The sequence below is a fragment of the Sorex araneus genome, chromosome 1, assembly GCF_027595985.1.
Source record: "Sorex araneus isolate mSorAra2 chromosome 1, mSorAra2.pri, whole genome shotgun sequence".
Classification (NCBI taxonomy): Eukaryota; Metazoa; Chordata; class Mammalia; order Eulipotyphla; family Soricidae; genus Sorex; species Sorex araneus.
In genome coordinates, this window is record NC_073302.1 from 292414247 (window position 1) to 292437400 (window position 23154).

At 47.7% G+C, this 23154-nt stretch overlaps 1 protein-coding gene across 2 annotated transcripts in view; it reads right to left on the minus strand.

The window, feature by feature from the left end:
- Positions 1-23154, minus strand: part of NALCN (sodium leak channel, non-selective) — a 330676-nt gene that overhangs the window by 15743 nt on the left and 291779 nt on the right. For both annotated transcript variants that reach the window (XM_055136147.1, XM_055135485.1), the window contains 12 exons: positions 20191-20311; positions 20007-20105; positions 12894-12987; positions 12276-12382; positions 12024-12098; positions 10293-10412; positions 7048-7116; positions 5855-6003; positions 4489-4582; positions 2579-2711; positions 1813-1928; positions 423-580 (listed from right to left, as the gene is read on the minus strand). In XM_055136147.1, coding sequence (XP_054992122.1) covers positions 423-580; positions 1813-1928; positions 2579-2711; positions 4489-4582; positions 5855-6003; positions 7048-7116; positions 10293-10412; positions 12024-12098; positions 12276-12382; positions 12894-12987; positions 20007-20105; positions 20191-20311 — 1335 coding nt within the window. The remainder of the gene's footprint in view (positions 1-422; positions 581-1812; positions 1929-2578; positions 2712-4488; positions 4583-5854; positions 6004-7047; positions 7117-10292; positions 10413-12023; positions 12099-12275; positions 12383-12893; positions 12988-20006; positions 20106-20190; positions 20312-23154) is intronic.

The window sequence follows — 23154 nt, forward strand, 5'->3', positions numbered from 1 at the left end:
CACCCAGAGTCTCAAGAGCTTCATCAACACCCTGGATGTGCCTGTCACGTAGCAGTGGACCCCAGGAGGGAGAGGATCAGGGCGCAGCTGTGGCCTGGCTACGCAGGCAGAGGTGCCTGGGCCCGTGACCCCGTTTCCCGCCCGGTCCCTCCCTCCTTTGAATGGGTGGTGGTGGCTGTCCCCTTCAGGAGCCCCGGGCTGGGCCTGGGGGCACCCTGGGGGTGCAGGCTCTCCCCCCCCCCCCCCCGGCTCCTGGGAGGCAGAGGGACACGACCCAGGATCCCCCTGGAGGAAGTGCTCCACGTGGGGAGACTGTCACCTCGTGTGCCTGCCAGCCACCTGAGAGGTGGTACCTGGGCTCGGGAACGTTCTAGACTCTCGGACGGCAGCAGCCCCCCTGTGTCTGGGCCCCGGGCCCCTACCTGAGGACGTCGTGGAAGGTGACGTCACCGCCGTTGTGCAGACGCTCCATCTCGTAGCACATGTGCTTGAATAGGAGCTTGTCCTTGTCCAGGTCCACCTCCAGCCGCCCGCGCAGCAGCCGCAGCAGGAACTTCACCCGGAAGGTGGGGATGACCCCCTGCAGGGGTGGGGCACGGGGCACAGCGTCTGCATCTGCGTCTGGGCGGGGCAGCGAGACCCCCACCCCCGCCGGGATGGGCAGGAGGGCCGGCAGTGCAGGTGAAGCCCAGGCACTGAGCGCGGCTCTGCTTGTGGGGCGCCGCCCTCTGGTCGGGGCCAGGCTCTGCTCGCCGCTGCCCGCGCCCCTCCTCAGGCCTGCGTCACGGACCCCTGGACATGACGTGCGCACCTACGGGTCTCAGTCACGCGTGCCAGGAGGCGCCCACGTGCTGCCTTCCTGGGCTCATCCCGAGTGATGGTTTGGTACTGAAGCGCTGGGCAGTGCCCTGGACTCTGAGCCGCTCCCGCCAACCCCCGTTCCCGCCTCGCGTCCCTGTTGGCCCCCAACCCTCCCGGCCAACACACCCTCCCTGCTTCCTTCTCGTCTGTGCTCTGTCCTGCGGACTCGGGATTTACTTCCCCTTCCCCCCCACTAGTTTTGAGTCAAATCAAAGTCTTCATCCTTCTCTGACTTCTTCCCATTCATGTGACCCTCTCGAGGTCTATTCATCCATGTGGCCTAAGGTTACGAAGGGCAAGAGCAGTCCTTCCTTCCTTCCTTCCTTCCTTCCTTCCTTCCTTCCTTCCTTCCTTCCTTCCTTCCTTCCTTCCTTCCTTCCTTCCTTCCTTCCTTCCTTCCTTCCTCCCTTCCTCCCTCCCTCCTTCCTTCCTTCATTCCTCCCTTCTCTCCTTCCTTCCTTCCTTCCTTCCTTCCTTCCTTCCTTCCTTCCTTCCTTCCTTCCTTCCTTCCTTCCTTCCTTCCTTCCTTCCTTCCTTCCTTCTTTCCTTCCTTCCTTGTGCACGGAGGCGAAATCTCTGGTGTGAGAGTTGGGTGAAAAGCAGGTCACAGGAGGCCCTGAGCATGGGGCGGAGTCAGATGGGGAGCCCACGGCTGGTTTTCTCAGAGCCCCCTGGTGTCACTTCCTGAATGTGTGAGGAAGAGGAAAGGCCACTCCTTCCACTCCCTCCCCTCCTAGCATCTATGGCAGGATAGTCAGCCCGCGAGCTCCGCAGCTCACCGCCGGCCCCTCAGTGAGTGTCTTCTGCCAACCACACAGCTGTGGCACCGTCTGATTGGGGGGGTGGACATCCCAGGGAACATGCAGTCACCACCCATCCCTCTACGTGACCTGAGCCAGAGCTGGGGGGTGGACATCACGGGCAGCATGCGGTCATCATGCATGCCTCTACCTCTCTTTTGTCATCCACCATATTCCATATAATCTGAAAGTGGCGAAGGTCATTATAACTTAGAAGCTGGTCCTCTTCCGTGGAATAAAACAGGGAAAAATTCTCCACAATTATGGCTGAGGGGGAAAAAAATACCACCTGTTAGACTGTTGTGCAAATCTGTCATTCTCAGGATAAAGTAAAACATCCATGATAAATAATGGATTTTATCACCTACATTATCAGCCAGAAATTTTAAGTGCTTTGAGTGAGATTTCCAAGCTGGCACATGTCACCCTTGGATTAAGCTATTTATCAAGCTACTGCCATCCCCAAACACAGTGGCCACGGGCGTAAACACACAGTCTGTGGCACGGGAGCGGCCTGCCAGCTGGCTCTAAGTCCTCACTGGGAGTTCCAGGGCGGGCTATGCAGGTCAGACCGAGTTCTGGGTGGCCCTGTGGCTGGGGAACAGCTGGATCTCTCCTAAACATACATGGGATGTTTTGAGGCCCTGGAAGCACTCCCTCCGGATATAGGTTCCACGCAGTCCAGGGAAGAACACTTTGAAATTCATCATCACAATAAATAGCGCAACCCTTGAAATCATAGTCAGCTGTTCTGTACTGGCCTGCAAAACCCTTTCCAGCCTGCGGATCAGAGGCAAGCTAATCCCATAAAACACCCAGCCAAGCCACCTATGATAAGGGCTTGCAAACTGTACATCATTATCTAAGTACCAGAGTTTAGAGAGATCGAAAAGAAATAGTCCATGAACCTCACTTACCTACAAGCAGATTTAGCATGATGTAGGCAATGATGACATAAAAGGAACAGAAATACATCAGAGCACCGGCGTAGTTTCCGCAGTCCGTGGCCCAGTATGTATATTCGTCTGGGGTACAGAAGGGAGGCTGGACCTGAGGAGACGGTGGGTATGAGTGGTGCGGGGAGGGAGGGCGGAGAGAGCAGACAACAGACATTTTTGTCAGCTGTCTAGAGCCAGGGGACATACTCACATCAAAGCTAATGAACTTCCAAGGAATCTCTCCAAAGCTACACAGACTGAGCCCATCATTGTGTCCGAATTAAAAAGGACAGTTCCCAGAGAGAGAGAGAGAGAGAAAGAGAGAGAGAGAGAGAGAGAGAGAGAGAGAGAGAGAGAGAGAGAGAGGGAGAGAGGGAGGGAGAGAGAGGGAGAGAGAGAGGGAGATAGAGGGAGAGAGAGAAGAGAGAGAAAGAGAGAGGGAGAGAGAGAAGAGAGAGAAAGAGAGAGAAGAGAAAGAGAAAAAAGAGAGGGAGCGGGAGCGGGAGAGGGGAGAGAGAGAGAGAGAGAAGAAATGTGCCTGCCATAGAGGTAGGGGTGTGGGAAGGGCTGGGAGGGAACTTGGAACAGTGGCGGTGGGAAATGTACACTGCTGAAGAGACAGGTGTTGGAACACAATCGTGAACAACCTTGTATCTGAGTATCTCACTGTGAGTCAATCCAAACAATGAAATAAATAAGTAAAAAAAATGCACAGTTCCTATAGGCTCTGTTTTTAGTCTCTCAGAACTGTCAGGAGGCCGAGATGTGCAGGAAAGTGGGGCTAGCCTGGGCTGCTCCCTCCTGGAACAGTGCTGGGGGATGCTTGCGTAGTGCAGGTTGGTCCCGGGCTATCATTACTGGCCTCCCATTGCTGGCTTCGTGTCTCTTTCATCCTGACAGACTGACTCCTTCTGCATCTCTAGCTCTTTCTGATGGTTCTTTATTTAGAAGGTAGCTCCTTCAGATGCTTCCGCTTGAGCCGGTAGGTTCTATCCCCATTCATTCATGAATCAAGCTACAGACGCTTTGGCTTTGCCAGGAGTCAGGGACACATTGATACAGGGGACAAAGACCCTGCAACCCATCAGTCCAGCACTGTCCAGAACCCAGCAGCAATCATACACATGCTACTTAAGGGACGTTTAGAGTCACACTAAATACAAGACAAGCTGCACACGTCACGCTTTAAGTGCCCTACATCACTTGTAACTGGTGGTGGCCAAACGGAACACACTGGGCCGTCACTGCGGGAATTTCATTGGACAACATGGGTCTGGAGACAATAAACAAAAGAAGTCAGTACGTGTGACCATCGTGATTAATTCCCCAAGGCAGAAGCAGAGTAGCAGGAGACTAGAGAACTGGCAGCTTAGCAGGGACCCTTCTGAAGGAAGCTGAGGTGTGAGTGAAGGCTTGGAGAAGACAGGAGAAGCAGGGAGGGGTACCCCGGGACTCGGCAATGCTCTCTGAAGATGATGTGGAATCAGTGAAGACCCAGACTTAGCAAGGACCATGCCCCCACCAGGGGCGCAGTGACTATTCGTTAAATAAACTGAAGAACTAGAATCCTTTTTCTTTGTACTTCATTGCCAACATGATACTGGTAGGAGGAAGAGAACTATGGTGATGAAGTGACGCATATCTGCTGAAGGGAACTAGAATAGCCTAAGTTGGGTTCTCGAGATATTTTTTTCCACACATTGAAAAAAAAAAAACCCATCCTAAAACCAAAAACAAACAAAATCCCCTCACATTTCTGCACGGGAAGACCAGATGTGCCTTTAGCACATGAAGTCTTGACGCTGGCGAGGGCAACGCTGAGGATATTGTCTCCAGAAAGAGTTTTCCAGGGTTCTAAATCCAGGCCCTGTGAGTAACGAGCTACTCACCATACAGTCATGCATGATCTTGTTCCAGTCTTCCCCCGTCACTATTCGGAACAGCACAGTAATAGCTTTGCCAGCTGAGGAAAAGTTCGCATGCCTAATTGAAGGGGAAGAACAATAGGAATAATGTGGTTCACCACAAAGGAGTAATATTTATCACTGCCAAGGCAGGTGGATAGGGGAAGAACATTCTGTTGCTAAGTTACTATTTCTGAAGGTTATAAATGCGGTTACTTGCTATTTATACCTGCCTCTGATGACAGCGGTCTGAATAAGCCAAGGGTCACACTAAGAAACAACTTTCCCTAATTTAATTTTGGCTCTTGAGACCTCTTATAGCCTAGTCCTCCCTCTCAGAGAACTTGGCAAGGTACCGAGAGCATCCTGCCTGCACCGCAGAGCCTGGCAAGCTCTCCGTGGCATATTTGATATGCCAAAAACAGTAACAATGATGAGGCTCATTCCCCTGACCCTGAAAGAGCCTCCAAAGCGGCACTGTTGGGAAGAACGAGTAAAGAGGCTGCTAAAATCTCAGGGCTAGGACAAATGGAGACATTACTGGTGCCCGTTCAAGAAAACCATTGATCAACGGGATGACAGTGATACAGTGATTCTGAATACTGAGGGACAAACTGGTGGATATACTATGAAAGGTCACATCATGTAAAAAATTAGAAGCTCTGCAACAAATTGCATGTTTGGAATATTGTGTATGAGACCTTAAAAAGCAACTATAATATACTCCCCCAAATTTAATATAATTTTAGAACAATGTGTTTCACATAAAAGAGGTGTTTGAGGACTTCTAATAGACCATATATTTACTGAAAACAAAAAGCCAGAATCATCTAAAAATTCTTTAATTTTGGAAAATTTTATATCATTTTCAGAATGCAGAATATGGATCAAGAACATGCTCTAATTCACCCTGTTCCTAGAGGGGGTTATTCCCAAGTGGCGGTAGAATTCTTCCTTCTTTTAATTCTGAACTTCCAACTATGTCTAGAGTAAATATCTACAGCATTTTCTTTTTTTTTTCTTTTTGGGTCACACCTGGCAATGCACAGGGGCTACTTCTGGCGGTGCTCAGGGGACCCTATGGGATGCTGGGAATCGAACCCGGGTTGACTGCGTGCAAGGCAAAAGCCCTACCCGCTGTGCTATCGCTCCAGCCCATTCATAGTATTTTCAAATGGAAAAGTGTCTTTTAAAATTTGTTCACCTTATTTTATTTCTGACTGCTTCTCTTACCCCTGCCTTTTAGCTCTTTTCCAAAGAAACAAAACAAACAAAAATATTCTGGATTTAATGATTTCATCACCGCAAAGAGCTTTCTGAGAAGTGAGCAGAAAGAGAATCACCCACCAACCTGTTAATGTTCTCTCCGTACTTCACCGTTCCGAATAAAACCACGCCAGCAAAGGCATAGCAGAGCAGCAGCAGAAACATGCCCACGATGATAAAGAAGCTTTTATACATGCTGACCACCACCGTCAGGAGAAGCATCTTCAGAGTTACCTGTACCGAGACAGGAAGCGGGGAGGGAGAGCGAGAGGCGGGGAGAATGTTCAAGTCCAGAGTTCATCGCCAAGAACAGGCAAGGAAACATTTCAGGGACTGGCACAAGAGAAACTCTCAAAAATGGTATTTGAAAGTTGCTTCCAACTGGGCATTTAGTCTAAATGTGAACTAACATTAAAAACTTAGGAATTCTACTTGTATTTCAAGGTGTTCAGTCTTGAGTCAAGTTGATCAAAGTTATACTGCAGGATTTTTCATTCCTTCTCCCTTGCTTTCCCTCGGTGAGAAGGGCTAAGCATTTCTGTCCTATAGCAAGTGGCCACGTGCTTCTGCCAATGGACATTCACAAAACAAACCTAAATGATGATTAAATAGGACACAACCATCAAATGTGAAATACAACATTTTTTGGACTTATGGAATGTAGAAGAAATCATTTTAGTAATTAAATCAATATTTTAGGGTTGCTGGAGAGATAGTACAGCAGGTAGGGCACTTGCCTTGGACGTGGCCAACTACTCCCTCTCTATATGACCCTGTGAGCCCCACCAGGAGGGATTACTGAGTTGCAGAGACAGGAGTAACCCCTGAGCACCACCAGCTGTGGCCTCAAAGCCAAAATCAAATCAAATCAATATTTTAATGAGGAAAAAATTATATGCACACCCGTACCAAGGAATGTGAGATCACATACGCCCCATTCACTAAAGATGACTCTTCCGGGATGTAAAACAATTTCCTCTCCTCTTATTTAAACAAAAAATTGAAATATCACTTTTTTTGCTTGCAAGCCTGATATTTATCTTTCGGTGATGATTCACTTCATTTTGCTCATAGGAAGAACGCAGCAAACAACCGAAATGTCAGGAAACATCTCGAGAAGGTGCTGATTCACTTACTGTTTCGTGTCTGTTTATTCTGGCTTGCTGCGTCTCACAACTTATCCACGACAGCCCCCGGCCCCGGCTCAAGCTAAATTGGTCCTTACTCCTTCCTTGCCGTGGGTGCGACCCCTGAGAGTATGTCTAATCCGGTACTCACGTGCTTCCCGCAGATGGAAAAGAAGCGGAAGACGATGACGCAGGCGCCCATCATGTAGGTGTACGCGTTCTGAAACAGAAGCAGACACAGGCCCGCCTGGTGGCAGCTCCCCTTCCCTTCCCTTCCCTTCCCTCCCCTTCCCTCCCCTCCCCTCTAGCCACCCTCCCCTCCCCTCCCCTCCCCTCCCCTCCCCTCCCCTCCCCTCCCCTCCCCTTCCCCTCCCGAGTGCCCTGTGAAATCTACTGAGTAATCAGTTTAATAACATGTGAAAATTCCTCAAAGAAATTTCTCTTTAAAATAGGGAGGTCGGGGGTGGGGGGGTTGCGCAGAAAGGTCACTGTCAAAACTCATGAATAAATATCAGCAATCCAATCAACTCTCAAATGAAACATTGGTCTCAGTCGTGCTCGGCTGAATTCTGTTATTTCCAAACGGATTTTTACAGGACACAGGGCTTGGCTCCTCCAAGGAGCTGGAAAAACTTAAGGGAAATTTAAAAAAAAATGCAACATGAGGAAGGTCAAGAGAGAGAGCGGGGGAGTGGGGTATCCTGGCCCAGAGGCGGGTGTTTGGGGGTTTAGGGGGCGCTGGGGTGGGGAGAGGCGTTGGCAGTGATGCCCTAAGCTCAGCTCGGGCACCTATCCCCGAGCCACGCTGACTGCCGAGCTGCTCCCGCCTTCCGGAGCGTGATGGATCCATCCACCACAGCGAGGTGACGCGGGCCGCCGTGACTAAGCCAGGCTCCTCCGGAGCTCCCGCCGGCGAGCGTGGCAAGAGTGTTGGCATTCAGTGGCTGCCAAGGCGTGATGATGCAGAAGGAGCCCCGCTCCTCCCGGTGACAACAGTCCCAGATGGGGCCCCTGGGAAGGAGGCGCAGCGAGGGGCTTGGAGGAGAACAAGGACAGGAAAGGGCCCGCACAGACGCCTCCTTGGAATGGGACAGGATTAGCTTCTGGCATCTTCCCTCTCGGGGCAGCCCTGCCAGGGAGGGCACCCTGCGGAGTCCTTGGGCAGAGTAGGCAGGGAGGACTGTGCAGTGGGACACCGGTGCCCGGGGACTCCCACGGTAAGGCCTGCCCTTGGCTTGGCTATGGGCTGGAAGGAGACAGAGCCAGAGGCCTGCTCCTTCGCCCTCCGTGTTGGTTCCAAACCTAGCGGAGGTGCTTCCCCTTCTCCTTCTGCAGGTGCTGACGCCCCACGAGATCAGGGCTGAGGACCCAAATCTTGCCCCTGGACACCAGATCCTCAGAGGCTGATGCTTTCTTGCCACCCAGATTCTTATACATCCATTTTCATTGATGGGAGACGCACCCAGGGGCTCACGTGACTCCCCTTCTCCCTTATGGAGGCCTGATTCTCCTCCCCGGGGCTCGTTAGTGACTGCCTGCCTGTCCAGGGCTTACTGAGCAGTCATCACTCCTCACAGGACTCAGCGAACCATTTGTGGGGCTGGGAATCGAACCCAGGTTGACTGTGTTGAAGCAGCCACGCCAGGGGTCATGCACTGGCCACCCAGGTCTTGCACACTGTTCCCCAGGCTTCTTTCCCGGCCACACTTTCCTCCTGTCCCTTCCTTCATAGGGGCAGGAGTCAGACAAGCACACGCCCAGCTCCTCTACAGGCTGAACCTAATCATCAGGCCCCGGGGACCGTCCCAGGACCCTCTGATGAATCCAGTGACACTCTGAGGTGCCAGGAGCACGTGACTCTCTCCTGCTCTCTCCCCGGAGCCCTGATTCTCTTCCTTGAGTGCTCACCTGCCTACCTACACAGGGGGTGAGTTCTAAGAGCCACGCTCTCCTTCTATTCTTCTCCATACTCGGGGCAGTGCTTGGCGGGTCATTAGGGCTCAAGACCGATTACTGCTTGAGAAAAGTGGCTCCAGGTGGCTGAGTGGCCACTGTCGTGGAGCAGCAATTTCACACTTTGGCATGGCCTACCTGGGGTGGGAGTGGCTACTGAGGGTTAGATTCCACCACCCCTGCCCCCTGCGACATCCCCAACAGTCAAGAGAATGAGAGGTTGCAGGGAAGCAGGCAGGGAGGACTGACAATGCTCCTTCTGGGTCGGACCCAGAAAGTCTGACAACATGTTGTGGATTCGTAGACTCTTTACAGTCAAAGAAACTTGATCTACTCGATTTTCATCACATCCACTTGCAAGTTATTTCCCAAAGCTCAGAACAGGTAAAAAGCATCACGGATGACAAGGAATCTGATTAAGATTGAAAGCTGGTGGATTCAAGAGGAGGACCCCAATCTACGTGGAGTAACAACTTCACAGCTGGCGACTAAGCACTGAAACATGGCGAGTCTGAATAAAGACATGCTGTGGGTGTAACATGCACATTCAAGCAATGAACAGTTACAAGTAAGAGGATGTACTTAACGTGTCTTGTACTGTGTGCAAGGTTGAAATAATATTGTTTGGGTATATGATTGTTTATAGGATAAAAAATAAAGTTATGTTTCCTTTCATCTTATTCTAAGTGTGGCTCTGAGAAAATGGCAGATTATTTCCACTGGTCTCTTTTCCATTGGACAACGTGAGTCTAGATCACAGTCAAGCACAGTCATAGCTGTAGCATTTGAGGTGGGCTCAAGTGAACGAAGCACCAGACACAGGGAAAGCGGTGGGAATTGAGATACAGAGATGGGACAGGCATGCTTTAGAGAAAGGGTGTCGGCGTGTCTAACAGAGGTGTGTTCAGCCAGTACTGAGAACCCAATGGGAAATATTCACTTGCATAGTGTTGCCACACTGGGTCTTCCATTGTATGTGGATGTAAAAAGGTCTCAATCTCTCTGCATCTAGTTCTCTCCCTCGCTCCCTCTCTCTCCCTTCCCAACACCCCCCTCCCCCAGGAAAATAAAGAGGTCAACTAGCACATCTTCTTTTAAAAAAATTTTTTTTTTTTTTTGCTTTTTGGGTCACACCCGGCAATGCACAGGGGTTACTCCAGGCTTTGGACTCAGGAATTACTCCTGGCTGTGCTTGGGGGACCCTATGAGATGCTGGGAATCAAATCCTGGTCAGCCGTGTGCAAGGCAAACGCCCTCCCTGCTGTGCTATCGCTCCTGCCCCAACTAGCACATCTTTAAGGTTCTTCTGACTCATGTGCTCTAGGACTCGAGGGGAATGAATCTGTCACATGACCCTGGGCCGCTAGGGCACGAGGTGGGACCGGCAACAAGGCTACCTGAATCGAAATGGTCAACTAAAACAAAAGAGAACGATGTGCCTACCAGGAGGGCAAAGTGCAGCACCACCCAGACGATGCCCAGGGATGTCACCAGCAGATCATACCGGTTCCGTCTGCTTTGCCAGAAGCCCGCCGGCGACATTGCTATGATTTTCATTGTAACCTGGAGGAAAACAATGAAGAATAAAGAGGCTCCAGTGTTCAGCTCAGACCTCAATGCACTGGTCACAGGGACATTTTCTAAACTTACTTTTTTGTTGTGGTCGTGCCACCTTCGAGTAGTGTTGATGCTATACATTTAGTAGAAAAGTTTCTGCATCACTGACACCAAAAGTGTCCAAGACCCTCTACGTTGTCCTTATATCACTAGGCTTCCCCCTCCTCTACCCCAGCCTGTGGTCCACCTTTGGTAATCCCAGTTTTTCAGTACAACTAGTGTTTTTAAAGATAAATAAACCAAGACGAGAAAGACGTTGCATTTATCGATCTACCTATCAATCAGTTGACCTATCTATCCATCTACTTATTCTCCACCTGCCTGCCTACTTTTCCTTCAAGCCTGTCCAGATCACAAATTTCTATTTATCACTTGCTTTTCCTCTTGCTTTAGGTTAATTATGATGCAGGTCAATTTTCTTTCTCAAGTAAAAGATTTTGGAAACAACTGGAACAGACTGAAATAAGGCTAAGGTTGTATTGCTAAGATGAATGTACTACAAAGGAATTTTTTATGGGCCATATTTCAGAATGTGTTTGGGCTACCAAAACTGTGCCTGCCACCACCACCTTGCAACTTGAGTCCCTGAATTATACTGATTGGTGCAGCTTTCTGTAGATATCAGGTCTCACATAACTAGGAAAGTCAACACTGTCATTCAATAATTGGCAGCAGTTAGTAATTCTTGAAGTTAGAAAAATTCAAAACATATCACTGTCACTGTCATTGTCACTGTCACTGTCATCCCATTGCTCATCAATTTGCTCAAGCGGGCACCAGTAATGTCTCCATTGTGAGACTTGTTGTTACTGTTTTTGGCATATTGAATATCCCACGGGTAGCTTGCCAGACTCTGTCATGCGGGTGGGATACTCTTGGTAGCTTGCTGGGCTCTCCGAGAGGGGCGGAGGAATTGAACCCGGGTCGACTTCATGCAAGACGAATGCCCTACCCGCTATGCTATTGCTCCAGCCCTAAAATATATCATTAAGTCTTTTATCAGATTAAGAAAAACTGTCTAAAAATGAAATATCACAAAAGCTCTTCTCCCCTTATTACCCCACCACAAAACCTGATGGGCTTAAAATGCCATCCAAGGGGGAAGAATACTTTGCTTTAAAGTGTGCACTGTTGGACTGGAGCAATATTACAGTGTGTAGGGCACTTGTCTTGCACACTTTTGACCTGGATTTAATCCCTGGTACCCCAAATGGTCCTCCATGCCAATCAGGAGTAAGTGCACAGAGCCTGGAGTAAGCCCTGAGCACTGCCGGATAGGTCCCCAAACAAAACAAAGCAAAAAGAAAGCACTGTTGGCAGGAAAGATAATATAGTGGGTAGGGCACTTGCCTTAGATGGGGCTAACTGGGATCAATCTCTGGCACCAAATATGGTCCCCTGAGCACTGTGCAGTGCTCATCAAGTGTCATCCCTGATCTACATGCCAGGAGTAAGCTTTGGGCATTACTGGATGTAATTTCTTAATATAAAAAAAGAATAAAATGAAATAAATTGTAATGTCCCATGTCTGCAGAGCCAAGGGGCTCGGTACTGTACCTCTAGAACAAAGATGAAGGTGAAGACCACCGACATCGTCGCCAAAGGAACCGTCACTGGGTCCTCCACATCCCACTGCAAAAGGCAACACACACGCTGGTCACACACTCCTTCCTCGTCTCCCCTCCCCCAGCAGACCCCATGATGATGAATTTTAATTTTTGTATGTGAAACCACCAATGAGATGTTTCGAGTCATCCTCCTGGGATGACTCAAACAGCCGTCTCCCGAGGCCTGCGTGCAATAAAGTACCTTAACGGAGAGCAAAACGGACTGGGCCAGGACAAGCAGGGCGATCGTCCTCTTAAAGAACGGGTGCTGGGTGATGTCGTACATCTTAGCTCGAAAACCATCGTTATCTGGAAAGAGAGAGGAGGTCCAGGCAAGGTCTTTTAGACGTAAATCAGATTTACCATCTTGTCTCCCGTTTTCTCTAGTGTGACCCATTACAGCCCCCTGCCCCCACGCAGTTAAATCTCTTGTGAAGCGTTTTTTTTATATAGGAATGGCTGGCTGTGAATATTTAAGACGACGGTGCGTGACGCCATCCATATTGGAAGGGGAACCGCATCATTCAATTTCTGTTGGCCTGATGCATTTCACTCATCTGGCTAAAGAGCGAGCACAAATATATTTTCTTAAAAAATTTATTGTTTCATGAAGGCTTATCCTGGGAGCAACGAACCACAGTCTTGGGGTGGGGGATTTTAATAGCCTACGGAGAGATCTGTAGTTGGGAGCCTGTGTCTACATTCACGTATGCACAACTGCCTCTATGCTTGCGATTATTATTTTAATTGAAATCGTAGACTCCTGGGGCCTCCTGAACACGAGTGCCCCACATGAATGGAATCAGAGCATCTTTGATACCCGGTCGAGGTGGGAGATGAAGAGGCTGCGCGATCTTCAGTCTGCTCTTCAGATCTTCCCATCTTCTCTGATCCACAGTCAGCAGAGCTGTGCCCTGAATAAGAGAAAGCAGAAGCGGCTTTTGTCCCGGGCTCCACACCCAGCAGCCGGGGCAGTGACACAAACAGGATGGCGTTGGGGGTCGAACACAGAGACAGGCTACACAGGTCACGGTGGGGGAACAGATTCGGTCAGGATTTGTTAGCATTCCAGTCTCCAGACTAGTCCTTGAGAGCAGAACCCTCCAGCCCCCTCCCCACCCCCAAATAGAATGGAAGAAAGGACGAGTCTGGCATTCGTAGGGGGTTCAGCAGCCTTCCGCAAGGTCTGGGGACGCAGGATGTCTGGGTGTGGGGAAGTCTTGGAAAGGCTCCTCTGAGATGACATTTTCAAAAAGCGTTGAGGTTAGTGTGCTCTCAGAGGGGGCGCCGCGGCCGGGTGGCAGCCTGCTAAACACTTCTGCTTGACAAGTACTGACTTTGCCTTTTGGAAGAATCATCCTGGTGTGTGTAGCGTCAAAGCTAGTGTTAAGTGGTATGCAGAAGCCACAGAATTGGGGCATGAAGTCCCATGTGAGCAGTCGCTGGCTGAATGATCAGCTTTGTCCTGTACAATACAGTAAAGTACTTAATGAAGTGGCAGGTAAATGTACACTGCATCTTATGACATCACTGTCACTGTCACTGTCATCTCTGTCATCCCATTGCTCATCGATGCTCGAGTGGGCACCAGTAACGTCTCCATTGTGAGACTTGTTGTTACTGTTTTTGGCTATAGAATATGCCACGGGGAGCTTGCCAGGCTCTGCCGTGGGGGCAAGATACTTTTGGTAGCTTGCTGGGCTCTTTGAGAGGGGCGGAGGAATCAAACCCGGGTCGGCTGCATGCAAAGCAAATGCCCTACCCGCTGTGCTATTGCTCCAGCCCATTTTATGACATAATGATTAGATTGTCAAGACTGAAGAATAATGAGCTTGGGACAAACCTCCACCCCTACTCCCAAGACCCTTCCATTCTTTCCCCAGGCCTAACGGCCTTAGACTTATTATACTTTCTAACTTTTCTAATTATGGAGGCACAAGAACATAGGGATGTATTTATTTTGAATTTAACATTTCATATAGCTAATGTCCAGTATTTATTTATGCAGTTTGCTTTTACCTTCACTAAACTATGTTTTTCTGTGCAACTTGATCTACCTAGTTTTATTTGTTACAGTTTTCTGCTGCACAAACATTAGAAGTTATAATTTTAGGTGTCTGGTCTATAAACACTGCTGCAATAAACATACACTGTCATCTCATGGTAAATATCTACTCGTGGTTCTCAGCAGTAAAGCTCTGGAGAGTAATGGCTGGTGGGGGGTGGGGGGGCTGGAGTTTATGTATTTTATATTTACTGGCAATTGCTTAAATTACTCTCCCAAAAGGAAGAAACCAAAAAGGCTTACTGACCGCAATGCAGCAGTGTTCCTATTTCCTTATATTCTTGCTAATGCTTGACTTTGTAGTTTTTTAAAATTAAACATATATTTTAATATATATATTTTACTTAATTTATTTTTAAAAATTTATTTATTTTTTAATTAGTGAATCACTATGAGGGTACAGTTATAGATTTATACATTTTCATGCTCGTGTTTCCCTCATACAATGTTCAAGAACCCATCCCTCCACCAGTGCCCATTCTCTACCACCAATAAACCCAGTATCCCTCCCACCCCCCAATCCCATCTCCCCCCACCCCACCCTGCCTCTGTGGCAGGGTATTCTCTTTTGTTCTCTCTCTCTCCAGTTGGGTGTTGTGGTTTGCAATAGGGGTGTTGAGTGGCCATTGTGTTCAGTCCCTAGTCTACTTTCAGCACGCATCACCCTTCCCGAGAGTGGCCTCCATCCACATTTTACATGGTGTTCCCTTCTCTATCTGAGCTGCCTTTTCACTTTGTAATTTTAATTTGGCCAATTTGATGGGTGTGAAATATGTCTAATTTGGTTTTAATATGAAGGAGTTGAACCTTTTTCTATATGTATAAATGATGATTCCTCTGTCTTTTTCATGTATTACCTGTTGATAAGTCTGCCCATTTTTGTATTTGGTTACATTTTGATGTTTCGTAGAATGAAAAATGTATTCTCTGGATGCTATGGACATGTATGTCATTCCTTTGTTATGTAGAATAAGACATTTTAGAAACTTGCAAAGATTCAAGGCAAGGGGCCAGAGCTGTATGTGGCTGACCTGGGTTCAATTCCCTGTCATCCCATATAATCCCCAGAGCAATGCCAGGAGTGATTCCTGAGCGCAGAGCCAGGAAAATCCCCAGAGCATTGCCGGGTGTCATCCAAAAAAGCCTAAATAAATAAATAAACATTAAAAAAAAAAGATTCAGGGCAAACACCCTACCTACTGTACTATCTTTCTAGCACATAGATTTCATTTTCCAAGGAAGACATAATTTCATGTCATTTTGAACTGCAAAAACATTAACACCTAAGCTTACTCTATTTCATACACATACATTGACGCACACATGTATCTATATGTCTTATATCTCATTACTGCCAGTGGATCTGGGAAAGTACCAACATATTACTATACTCATGGGTGTGACCAGTGAATGTGAAACCAAAAGGGCAGGAATCTTTATTTGTATAGCCTTTTTAATTTTAATTTTTATTTATATATATATATATTTATTGCTCTTTGGGTCACACCCAGCGATGCTCAGGGGTCACTCCTGGCTCATGCACTCAGGAATTACTCCTGGCAGTGCTTGGGGGACCATATGGGATGCTGGGGATTAAACCCTGGTCGGCCGGCCGTGTGCAAGGCAAACACCCTTCAAGCTATGCTACCACTCTGGCCCCATGTCTAGTGTTTTTTTTTCCCACAGTCAAGAGCAGAGCAGCACCTGATATCAAGCGAGGGCTCAAAGAAATCTGCTGCATGAAAGTCTAAAAACCTGAAAAATGTGCATGGCTTGTTGAGTATGGCTAGCATGGCTCAATCACCTGGAACCCTCTTGGAGAAACCATCTCTTGTGAAAAAGTCACGTAACTTGGAGTCTCTGGAGTCTGGTGACAGGCTGTCATTCTCCTTCCCTTCTCCCTCCCTTTCTCAGCACCCACTCCTCAGCACCCATTTCCCAGGCACAGAAGCAGAGCCTGGGCTGTAGATGCCTTTAGGGCTCTGCCTACATCATCGACCTCCAGACCAGGAGCGGTGACTAATTACGCCTTTATCCCTCATTCCTGAATGATCTCCATGTTGTGAGACTGCTCAGAGCAAGCAGCTCCTAGAATCTGTTAACTGACGGATTCGTTTCTTCTCCTTCTCTGCAATTCCCAGGTCCTCTCTGTTTGCACGGCTCGGAGCACCCACAGAGCTCCATGTTAAATTGAGCACCCGGTGGGGCTTCAAGAGACTTTTCTATGAATGTGTTAAAAGAGGGGACCCAGGCAATATGATCTCTAATTTTTTTACACTAAAATATCAGAATCTATAGATGGGTGTAAAGTTGGGGTTCAAAGTGGGGGTGTGTGCTACAAATATCACCCTTTGAAAGTCTGAAAAAAATACTATTCTCATCAGACGCACCTCAAAACTGGCCAATAACTAACTGGTACCACACACACACATTGAGCCCGGGAACAGTGAGTACTACAGTACCAGGGGGTGTGTCCCCAGACCAAAGGCTCTGATGTGAAGACATGCAAGTCTGTCCTTACTCTGAATTATAAGAACAAGACTCTCTAGGGTCCTTGGAGCCTCATTCCCTGCAGCAGGATATTGTTAGACTTCTCAATGAGAAAATTCATCACCTGGGCAGGGCTAGGCACCATTTCTAAACTCTGGCACTGTTTTCTACTCTTTATAACTTCCAGGAAAGTTACTTCACCTTCATGAGGTACTTTTATTTCAATCATGCATCCCGGAGTTGTGTAAACTACTAGCAGTACATGCAAAATTTTGAGCATCTTATAAATGCTCAAAAATTGCCTGCATCTCAATTATTTATGAATCCAAAAGATGGATCCCCTTCCATTTGAGGCATGTCACAACCAAGTTCAGAAGAACGACAGCATGTACTTGCTCTGATACCCTCTGTGAGAGATAACTTCTGGTTTCTAATGGTGAGCTCTGACAGTGATACAAAGAGCCATTACAAACTCAACACACTCCCCGAGTTCATAAAGTCTGCAAAGTTTGGATAGAAAATGAGAACAATCTTTGTTTTACCTTATATAAGTTTTGATTTAAAACTTTCTACAATACTCCCCAATAACTATCCCATAAGGGTTGATATCAAGGATACACAAGGCACTGGTTGAACTCCACAAGAAGAAAACTGCCAACCCGATCAAAAAATGGGGTGATAAAATGAACAGAAACTTTCCCAAAGAAGAAATCTGAATGGCTGAGAGGCACATGAGAAAATGCTCTACATCACTAATCATCAGGGAGATGCAGATCAAAACAACAATGAGATATCATCTCACACCACAGAGACTGGTTCACATCCAAAAAAACAAAAGCAACCAGTGTTGGCGCAGATGTGGGGAGAAAGAGATTCTCCTTCACTGCTGGTAGGAATGCCAACTGGTTCAGCCCTTTTGGAAAACAATATGGACAATTCTCAAAAAATTAGAAATTGAGCTCCCATTTGACCCAGTAATACCACTCCGGGGAATATATCCCGGAGAGGCAAAAAGGTATAGTAGAAATGACATCTGCATTTCTATGTTCATTGCAGCACTGTTTACAGTAGCCAAAATCTGGAAAAAAACCCGAGTGCCCAAAACAGATGACTGGTTAAAGAAACTTTGGTACATCTACACAATGGAATACTATGCAGCTGTTAGAAAAGATGAAGTCATAAAATTTGCATATAAATGGATCAACATGGAAAGTATCATGTTGAGTGAAATGAGTCAGAAAGAAAGAGACACACGCCCTCGGCCCAGATAAATCCGGAGCCGCTGAGCATGAATCGGACCCTCTGCGCCTAAAGACTTTGATTCCAAAGATGTAACACATTCGGGCATCCAGCGCAGCATCCGATAGCGATGCACTGGGACACCGAACTGGGCTACAACTCTGTGCTGCCGGGGGTGGATTTTTTTTCCTCCCCACCCTGTCTTCCTGCACGGAAAGCGGCGGGCTGGTGGCACCCACGTGGCAGGCGCCATCTTCTGTGACTCCAAACCCACAGGTATTCGGTTTTTACTTTTGGGGCTCCCAGGAACTCATGGGAAGGGGGCGTAACCGGCACGTCCTCGGCCCAGATAAATCCGGAGCCGCTGAGCGAGAATCGGACACTCTGCGCCTAAAGACTTTGAATTCAGAGACTTCTTACAGCAATGCACTGGGACCGTGAGCTGGACTATGTAATTTCTGGCAGAATTTTCCCTGGACTTTATACAGAAATCCAAAACCACGCGGACGCAGCAGCGTCCGCGCGACTTAACATTTATAATTGTCAGCAATGTGAAACGGTTCCATTTGAACAGGTCTGACTTGGGGGGGAAACTCCAAATAATAACAGTAAGTTTTTGTTGAAATATTGAAGGTTTTAATGTAGCAGCCACCTCTGGACTGTGAACTAAGCAAAAGCCCCACGCTGGCCGACGCGGCGTGGCGTACACCATACTATGAGGCGCAGGAAGGGGGATGAGGGGGAAAAAGAAAAAAAAAAAAGGGAAAAGGAAAAAGGAAAAAAAAAGAGAGAGAGTTATGTACTTGTAGCAGTGGGGCCACATATCTCTTCATTTCCAGCAATGAAAAACTAATTATCAAATGTAGTAGGTCTGTCTCTCTTGGTTGGAAACTCCAACAACTATAGTGAGTTTTGTGTTGAATTATGGAATGTAATCAAGGTAAAGAAAAAATGAAGTGAAATTCATTAGTTATACAGTAGGGGGTAGGAGGTGGGGGCGGGGGGTATACTGGGGTTTCTGGTGGTGGAATATGGGCACTGGTGAAGGGATGGGTGTTTGAATATTGTATAACTGACATATAAACCTGAGAACTTTGTAACTTTCCACATGGTGATTTAATAAAAATTTTAAAAAAAAGAAAGAAAGAGACAGACATAGAAAGTTTGCACTCATATGTGGATTATAAAGTAGCAGAATGGGACACTAACACCCAAGAGTAGTAGAGATAAGAACCAGGAGGTCTGCTCCACAGCTTGGAAACTGGCCTCACATGCTGGGGAAAAAGGCAGCAGAGACAGAGAAGGGAACACCTAGTAGAGAATGTTGGGAGGACCCACTTGGGTTGAAAGCTGTGTACCAAAAGTAAACTATAGACCGAACATAATGGCCACTCAATAACTCTATTTCAAACTACAACATCCAACAGGAGAGAGAGAAAAGGGAGTGCCCTGCCACAGAAGCGGGATGGGGTGGTGGGGGTTGGGGTGGGGTTTGTGGGAGGGATACTGGGACCATTGGTGGAGAAGAATGGGTACTGGTGGAGGGATATAGACTAAACACAAACATGAAAGTTAATAAGTTTGTAACTGCATCCCATGGTGATTCACTAATAAAAATTAAAAAAAAAACTTTCTACCATACTCCTTGAATATTTGGTATTCAATATACCCAAAACAGTAACCAGAGTCTCACAATGGAGACGTTACTGGTGCCCACTCGAGCAAATCCATAAACAATGGCACAACAGTGCTACAGTGCTACCATATTCCCCACGCCACCAAAATTTGAAGTTCACCTACTGAGTTACGAAGAGGGCTCCAATTTACATTCTGTGACAATGATTCTACCTGCAGCCAGTGTCTCCATTTCAGCAGCTGCATTTTCATAACTTGCAGAACACCCTTTCTAATCTCAGCAAAAGAGATGCGTCTCTCTGTGGTTGAAGAATTAATGGCATTGTTATCCCGTGGGGAAATATCCCAAGAGAACTGGGTTCTTAAACAATGTGGCCTCAAGGCAGCAAGGAGGTAGCTCGTAAAATAGAGAGATTGTTTACACTGGGCACATTAGAGAACTCAAGTGAAAAGCTAGCAAAGGGGGGTAAAAAACTACGCAATATTCAAGCCAAGAATTCCTACCTTGTTTTCATTGAAATTAGCAATGACGACTCCAACAAAAAGGGTCAGTCCGATCATGCAGCCCAGGAATACAAAAACATGAATATAGATCCCGTGCATCTGTAAAAATGAAAAACAGGGTTATTCATCAAAGCCAATGAGAGCAGCTGTGGCAACGTTCAGAGGGTTGCGTGTTCCTGCTCACCGGTCCCACACGATGAATAATAACATCTCTCACTTCCACCCAGCCTTTCAAGGACAGAACTTCAAACAGGGCCAGCATAGCGTTGCCTACGTTGTCAAAATTAAAGTTCCGAGGGTTTGCCCTGCAATTCAGAAAGCAGAATGTCACAAGAATTCGGGCCTTGAGATCTTTCCCACGCTGGGGTAGGGGTTGTTTTGCCCAGGAAAGTGGGTTACGTGGATCTTGTAGCCTTTCAATCTTTTGGATGCCTTAGCTAGCATTTGGGGTGTGTGTGTATGTGTGTGTGTGTGTGGGTATGTGGGTGTGCGTGTGTGCATCTGTCTGTGTGTCTATGTGTGCGTCCATGTGTCTCTGTGTGTGTGTTGTCATCAAGAGAAGACTTTAGTATGTATTCCTTTCCCCTTCACTAATGTTTTTATTAAATAGTGCCCTTAGACTATTATTAAATAGATGCTATTTAACTTTTTATTTTTGATCCCTCACCAGTGGTGCTGGGGGGCACCAGCACCTCACCTTGCTGTGCCAGGGGGCTCTGGGGCGTGCGTGATGGAACAGGGCCTTCGCCTTGTCAGGCCTGTGCTCCAGCGCTCTGAGCCAAATTCTTTACCCTCTCAGTTATGTCCCCAGCAGTCTCCAAGAGTCTGTTTGAATTAGTTGAAAGATTTTGACAACTACGCAATAAAAAACAATGATTTTCAGATGGACGCTTTTGGGCCTTGGGGCTAGATGCCAAGAAGTGGCCTGGGACCTCTGTCCATGTTGCTTCCTGATTCTCAGGACGTATCCTGCACGTGAGGAAGAATGGAGCCTTTCTGAAGTAGGATTTGGAAACGCCACCAAATTGGAAGTGCATATGACCACCTTTCCTGGCTAGCTCATCTGTCAAAATTTAGCCTTCATAAGAAGTGACAATGCGGGGGGGTGGGGTGGAGGAGGGGAGGTTTACTGTGGTTCTTGGTGGTGGACTGGTGAAGGGATGGGTGTTTGAGCATTGTGTAACTGAGACTTAAGGCTGAAAGCTTCGTAACTTTCCACGTGGTGATTCAATAAAAAATAAATTAATTAAAAAAAACATAAGAAGTGACACTGTGTCTGTGTGTGAGCATGTGCGTGTGTGTGTGTGTGCATGCACACGCACGCGTGTAATTTATTTTCTTAAGCCATATTTTCTGAAACCATGGGGCACACCTTTAGGTGTCTTTTGCATGTCTGTATTTTCCACTACTAGGTAGAGGGGAAGAATACAAAAGCATGACCTGAGGCTCAGGGCTGACGAGCAGGAATGGTTCTACCTTGTGAGGCCAGAGTGATAGTAGAGAGGAGAGGGCATTTGCCTTGCATGTGGCCAACCCGGGTTCGACCCCTGCCACCCCATAGGGTCCCCCAAGCCCACTAGGAGTAATCCCTGAGCACAGGGCCCTGTGTGGTCCCTGCCCCCCCCCCAAACAAACAAACAAAATTCTACCTTGTGCAGAATTTCCACTCTGAAATTTATACTTAGGATTCTGTTTTATGTTTTTTTCAAGTGCAAAGGTTTAAGCATATTCTCTGGGAGTTTCCCAACAATCTTTGGGGTGGTCAGTTAAATATATTTTACAGCAGAAAGAAACTGTATGGATTCTAGTGAGACAGTCTTCTAAAATAAAGTTGGTTGGAAAAAAACAAGTTTCATTCTCAGATCTGATGCTAAACTTTCTTTCCCGTCCATTTTCTTTACGCAAAGTGCTTTTGTGAAAAGCTGGACTTGCTGCACCTCAAACTTCTTTCATGTTCAAACTCTAGTAGAAGTCAGAATAAATAACAATATATTTTTAGGTTGAAGCAAGGAGAAGAAGATGTAAGATAACAAATTTCCGTAGTTGGAAGGTATATTTGAAAACACTTAAAAATTCTGACTGCTATATTTGTGCTTAATTTGAACTATTAAAATTGAAACATGGGGGGCTGGAGCGATAGCACAGCGGGTGGGGCGTCTGCCTTGCACGCAGCCGACCCGGGTTCGATCCCCGGCATCCCATATGGTCCCCCAAGCACTGCCAGGAGCAATTCCTGAGTGCAGAGCCAGGAGTAACCCCTGAGCATCGCTGGGTGTGACCCAAAAAGCAAAAAAAAAAAAAATTGAAACATGGGACACCTTTTCCTGTAACTACAGAGAATTTCATTAAATCACAGACAGTATCTATTTCCGTTTTCCCTGCCGCCCTTCTTAGATTTGGAAGGCTGTACCACTAGCATCTTTTCTTTATTCTATCTACCCAGTTCATCAAACAAAAATACTGGTTCTGCCCTCACGCTTTGCAGGGATTCTGGGTCCCCGAGGTATGCAGGGGACAAGGGCTCCTCCTGGAGAAATGGGGCAGGGGTGGGGAAGGTGAATGGAAGACCTTGGCTTCTCCCCTGGGAGGTGAGAACACAGGACAGCACCCGCCAAGGCGACTCTGCCTCTCACCTTCTCCCGCCCTCTAGGCTGGAGCCCAGGACCTCCAGTGCTCCCTGGGACGCACAGATGCTCAGCCTCCCACCTTGGCAAGAACGTCCCCTCTGCTTGCCACGCTCTGCTCTGCCTGCCTCTCCCCCTGGCCCTACTCAGCTGCCGCGTTCTCAGTCCTCCTTCCCGAGGAGGAGCAAGCACAGTGTGGGGGGAAGCCCCTCCGAGTGCCTTCCTGCTGTCCCTGACGTCCTGTCGCCTGGCGGGCGTCAGAGGCCGTGAGGGTAGAAAGCCTCGGAACCCAGCTTCAAGCCCGCTCCCAGCACAGTTCCCCTTTCTAAGGCTCTGCATGGGGCGCAGAGGAGTCCCCAGAGTCAGATGTTTCTGTCAGGCTTCAGCACGAAAGTGGTTTGTATTCTTTTCCTTAGAGACGATATACCGATTTGGGAGAACTTAGACTGCAAATATCTCACCACTTTCTGCCCACGACAGACAGAGATGCTAAAATTACCCAGAAGGGAGCGTCAGGTAAGTTC